Raw genomic sequence first — 5,846 nt, forward strand, 5'->3', positions numbered from 1 at the left:
GGCTTAGCGTGGGGCTCCTGCATTGTCACTGATTCTCTATCATTCATATTATGCTTCCCCTACCCTGGGATCATAGGCATTGCCAAGCCCGGAGATAAGTGTTGGAAGGTTATCGATAAGGACGAAAACTCGAGATATAATACTCCGTTGATGTTTTTGGGCCACTTCTACTGCATCATGGGGAGAGAACTCATGGTATTGAAAATGGGCACACATCCACGGCTGGAGGTGGCTGCCAAGCTGGATATCCCATATTCCTCAATGACAGATACTCCCTCCGTTCCAAATTACTCCTCTCAGAAATGGATGTATCTAAAGCTAAAATACATCTAGATACATCCATATCTGCGACAAGTAATTCGGAACGGAGGGAATACTCTGCACCTCGTGGCCAATGGTGGGGAGTTGATGTTGGTGCACGGTCGGTGTCTACCCTCATATGAAGTGTATCGACTGGAGTTGGAAAAGAAGGCTCTATTTCTGGTCAAGGGATTCAGCAAGCGGGCGTTGTTCATCGGAAAGCGTTTCTCTTTTTCGGTCTGCACAAGGGTTTTCCCCGCCATCAACAGCGTGTTTGGTTCAGGGGAATTAGAGATGGGGAATGAGAGTTAAGGGGTAAGGAGATTAAAAATCCACTGTTTGATTAGAGGGAATGGGAGTTTAAGTGGGAAGGGGACTGGGAGTTGGGGAAGCCAATTCCCACCGATTTCTTCCCAGGGGTACCCTGTTAATTCGTGAGGAGAGTTTTATCCCACGCCAATTCCCATCATATGACAAACAAGGGAATGGGAGTAAAAATCTACTTCCCATGCCTAATCTCTTCATAAACATCCTTGTGCAAACTCCCATGCCCTTGACCAAGTATTTACCAAACAGGCTGCAAGGGTAGCACTATCTACTTGAGCTTTGATTTCCATGAGAGAACGTATTGGAAATTTTAGGCCTATTATGTGCCACATCGAAGGATCAGGCCCACTAACTACAAGGCCCACGACAACTCCCTAGACTACTACTCGGATAGGGCTTTGCCGTCGCCGCATAGTATTGCTGACTGTCTCTCCTTGTGCAACACTTTCAGTGCAAATCGCGTACGTGTAGCAACAATATTTTGAGTTGTATGTCTTTCATGTTTAACATTTGTACTTGAGCCTTTTACGAATAGTGTAGTTCAGCTAATTTCTAGGAGGTTCGACTTTCTCTTGTAATCGTGTGCGTGATCTATGTTTCTAGGCGTCTGCATTACTTTTTCTTCTATTAACTCAGTGTATCTTTTTCCGTAAGAACTCAATGCATTGATATGCAAAGTTTGTATTCTTTTGCAAAAAAAAAAAAACATGTTCATAAGATAAATGCTTTGGTAAATTGCCGACGAAGACACATATGTGTCGAGGGCCATAGGTTACCATATAAGCATCTAGCGCAGAGAGTCAAGTGAAATGCACATATGATAGGGGAAAGTAGTGGCTGCATCCACTTTCGGTGCACCAACGCAAGAAAACATAGCAAAACACTTTAAAAAAAATTGAAACTTTGTAGGAATGTTCATCAATAAAAGTTATGGGCGCTTGAAAAGTTTGGTGGTCAAATAACATTTGAGGAGCTGTGTACAAAAAAGGAAAAATTGCAAAATCTGCTCAAACAGTGCACTCACATTTTGACTAATTTTCAGTGATTTTGTCTTTTTGTACAGAGTTCCTCGAATGTTATTTTACCACCAAATTTTGCAGGCGCTCATAACATTTGTTGATGAACATTCCCATAAAGTTTCAGAATTTTCTGAAGTGTTTTGATATGTTTTATTGCATGGATGCACCGTTGGTGCACCGAGCTGGGGTGTAGAAAAATCACACTCGATATGATAGTTCTTCTCTTTGGAAGTAAATTAGGCAAAACCAAAACATCTGGGCAATGCAACTAAAAAAGCAGTTGTTTCTTGTATTTTATTTCTTGATAAAAACAATTGTGATAACAAATGAGTTTTAGCAGGAAAATATTACCATGATGCGAAAATAGGTGCAGGATAAGACTTCGTTAAAAGAAGAAAAACATTAAGGGAAGTAAATTTGTGGAGCTAGCGCGTTCATTTCAGCCGCGAAATCTGAGGAAGAAATCTGATGTATTCATGGTACTATCCATAATACGTGCATCAACTGCCCTTGGTCAAACGGTGACCTTGCATCAACTTGAGTTATAGTGCGGCTTATCTTGCTACTACCTTGTTATGGCGCGCCTCTTCTCTCGGACATATGGCGTCTTGGATTCAATATGCTCGACGCATGGAATCATGCATCCCGGCCTCATCGGGCACCGAACGGAACAGGACTTTCGTGGAGTATAGGAAGGAGTAGTTCATCAGGACTTTCGGTAGGATCAAACTGGAGGCTAGCTCCCGGTTTGCCGCGTGCACACTCGGAATCTCAGATGATGCCGGAGAAAGAGTGCCACGAGCCCGCCAGACGGCCCGTACGTTGTCGAGCCATGGTGCTCAAAGCAAGCGCGGGACTGTGGCCGGCTCCCAGAGCGGCAGGCGGAGCCCTGGACGCCTTCGCGAGCTCCATGACCAACTCTTTCCGCATTTTTAGAGGTGTCGGGAGAGCGATGCGGAGATCATCGCCGCGAAGAAGGCTTTGGCGGCCAGAGAAGAAGGTGCCACCGACCGTCTGGCCGCCACCAAGGAAAAGGCTGACCTCGCGAACACGCTCCGCAAGTCTGTCACCAAGTTCTACCTAAGTGTCGATGAGTTACCGTCAACCTTATGATTAATTTGTAGCGTGAAGTATGTATTTCCTATGTATGTAGTATGGTTGTGATGAATTATTTCCTATGTACTATGTATGAAGTATGTATTTCCTAAATCGATTTTGCAGTACCGGATTTTAGCGGATGGGCTGGAGATGCTCTTAGAGGTTCAGTTAGAGGAGACATTTTATCGCCGTCCTGCCATCAGAGATGGAGCCAAGTGTCGCCCGCCCATCACTCAGATAAAATTCGTTGGGGTATTTTCAAAATCCTAAACTGAGTGTGCAACTAGTAGTACTACATAAAGTCAATCAAGAGTTCCAAGTTCCGAGGGGCTACTATACTATTGCACCGTGTACACTTTTGATCGACCTACTCCTCCTAGACTTTACGCCACGCCGCGGCCACAAGGAACCTTTTGCTCCGCATTCCTCGCCTCCTCCCGATCCGCTCATGAAGCCGGCGCTGCTGTCGCTCGCCGTCGTCCTCATCTCGTGCCTCATGCATAACACGGGCGCCTCCGGCGTCCCCGAGGCCGACCACCACGCACCGCGGTTCCATTCCATCTTCAGCTTCGGCAGCTCGTACTCGGACACGGGCAACTTCGTCCTCCTTTCCGCCGGCTTCCCCTTCAGCCCCTTCAACAGCCCCCCCTACGGGGAAACCTTCTTCCATCGCCCCACCGGCCGGCCTTCCGACGGCCGCCTCATCATCGACTTCATCGGTACGGTGCAAAAGTTCTGCATGTCAAAGTAAAAAGTCGCTGAATAGATGCTGCGTTCTTGCTGATTTGTTGTTTGCACATGACATGCGCAGCGGAGGCGCTGGAGCTCCCGTTGGTGCCGCCTTTCATGTCCAAGGCAGAGAACTTCACCCAAGGAGCCAACTTCGCCATCGTCGGCGGCACGGCGCTCGACGTCGGGTTCTTCCTGCGGCACAACTCTGGGAGCGTGCCGCCGTTCCGGAGCTCCCTGCGCGCGCAGATAGCGTGGTTCCGGAAGGTCGTGAAGCAGTCGCTCAGCTGCAACAGCACCGCAGAATGCCGGGAGCACCTCGCGAAGTCTCTGTTCGTTGTAGGCGAGTTGGGCCTCACCGACTACAACTACATCCTCTCCGGCGGGAAGAGCCTGCAGGAGGCCAAGTCCTTTGTGCCGGACGTTGTGCAGGCCATCATCAGAAGCGTCGAGGTGACAGACACTTCACTTCGTGGCAAATTACTTGTCACTTTACACATTCCTTCTTAATTATGCGCGTGCGTGCATGCATACAGAGGTTGGTGGAGGAGGGAGCGAGGTACGTGGTGGTATCAGGGACGCCGCCGATGGGGTGCACGCCGATGGTGCTGACGAAATACGCGGTGGCGGCGAACGCGACGGAGTACGACCGCCGGACGGGATGCCTGCGGCGGCTCAACGGCCTCTCGCAGTACCATAACTGGATGCTGCAGGAGAGCGTGAGGCGCACGCGTGTGAAGTACCCGGGGACGACGCTGGTGTATGCCGACTACCACAAGCCCGTGGCGCGGCTCATCCGGCGCCCGGGAAAGCTCGGTAAGCTTTCTCTCGGAGTCCCCCGCTCTTTCGGCCTTGTTAGTCTTGATTCATTTGTTAGAAACAAGGCAAATTTTAGTTTCATTTCTCGACTGTAGGGTGGTGTAGATCGATCGAGATCAGGATAGCTGCTAGCAGCAATATATAATCGTCAATATATCATCCATGTGTGATTTCTGACTACTACTAGTTCATTATGTGGCGACGTGACCACGAATTCACGCGCGCAGTGGCCTTTAATTAGCAAAGTCAAACTTATTGATGAGATCAAAAGGAAATGTATATTATTCCCTCTGTTTCTAAATATAAGATATTTTATAGATTTTGATACGGACTACGTTTGAATCTTATTTTACGTCATATGTACCGCATTAGAATCTTTAAAAGGACTTATATTTAGGGATAGAGAGAGTATACTGGCTATATAGATTTTGATACGGGCTACATTCGAATCTTATTTTACTTCATATGTAGTCCGCATTAGAATTTCTAAAAAGACTTATATTTAGAGATGAAGAGAGTATACTGGCTAGGATTAACTGCAGACGTACACCATCAAGGTCTTTGCAGCCAGTGGCGGAGACAGGCCTAGGGCAGCTAGGGCTATAGCCCCAGGCCTAGAAACAACTTCCTTTGTAATTTCTTCATGCAAAGCATAGAAAATTATAAAAGTTTATCACTCAACATAGCACAGCCCCAGGCGTAGTCTGCATCTAGCTCCGCCACTGTTTGCAGCCGCTAGCTGCGTTTAACCCGGCGCATGAATGCATGTGGGGGTGGTAATGAAAGCTGGCGCATTCAATTAAACGATATTTTCGGTCCAACAAGAGATTCGTTTGGCATCTCGATCGAAAAGCTACAAGCATGGCAGAGCGCGCGGCACTTAAATTTTGTTGGGTTGGGTGTACGTGGGGTACCATGCAAAAATGGAATTTCAAGATATATAGGTCAACTCTGTAAGCATTAGTTAACTCCTGTCTGACAGTAGTAATTAGTAAATAACCATAGATGGTCTGCACTGCAGGGTTCACAGGGGAGCCCCTGAGAGCGTGCTGCGGCGGGGGCGGGCGGTACAACTACAACATGCACGGATCGGCGTGCGGCTTGCCCGGCGCCACCGCCTGCAGCGACCCATCCACCCACCTCTTCTGGGACGGCATCCATTACACCGAGGCCGCCAACAAGTACATCGCCCACGGCTGGCTCACCGGACTCTACGCCCATCCTGCCATACTCAGCTTGCCGCAATAGATACACGATACCGTAGCTTGTACTAGTGGTATGCAGCTTCAAAATGGTCAATATAGTTTATCCTTTTGATGTTTTAAGATGAGCCAAATAGTTTCTTTTTGGAGACAAATCAAGCGAAGCTTTTATTATGACGTCAGAATGTTTACAGGGACGAAAAGAAAATCATCAGGTTTGGCCTAACCAGACATGATGGCCAACCCCAAATATAAAATATACTTCGCTAGATTGTGAGCTTCGAATTTCAAGCTTCTAAACTCCTAAACTCAAATGAGTAAATTAGTTAGTTTGTGTCTATGAGCTAGCACA

At 47.6% G+C, this 5,846-nt stretch overlaps 1 protein-coding gene across 1 annotated transcript; it reads left to right on the forward strand.

Annotated features, from left to right (window-relative positions):
• The first annotated feature begins 3,152 nt into the window (after positions 1–3,152).
• On the forward strand, positions 3,153–5,653 carry LOC119298108 (GDSL esterase/lipase At5g45910-like). Its single transcript, XM_037575625.1, has 4 exons — positions 3,153–3,463; positions 3,556–3,926; positions 4,010–4,289; positions 5,314–5,653. Exons 1-4 carry the CDS (start codon positions 3,193–3,195, stop codon positions 5,538–5,540), a joined length of 1,149 nt encoding a protein of 382 aa, XP_037431522.1. The 5' UTR covers positions 3,153–3,192; the 3' UTR covers positions 5,541–5,653.
• Positions 5,654–5,846: the final 193 nt, after the last annotated feature.

This window comes from Triticum dicoccoides, chromosome 5A (assembly GCF_002162155.2).
Source record: "Triticum dicoccoides isolate Atlit2015 ecotype Zavitan chromosome 5A, WEW_v2.0, whole genome shotgun sequence".
NCBI lineage: Eukaryota > Viridiplantae > Streptophyta > Magnoliopsida > Poales > Poaceae > Triticum > Triticum dicoccoides.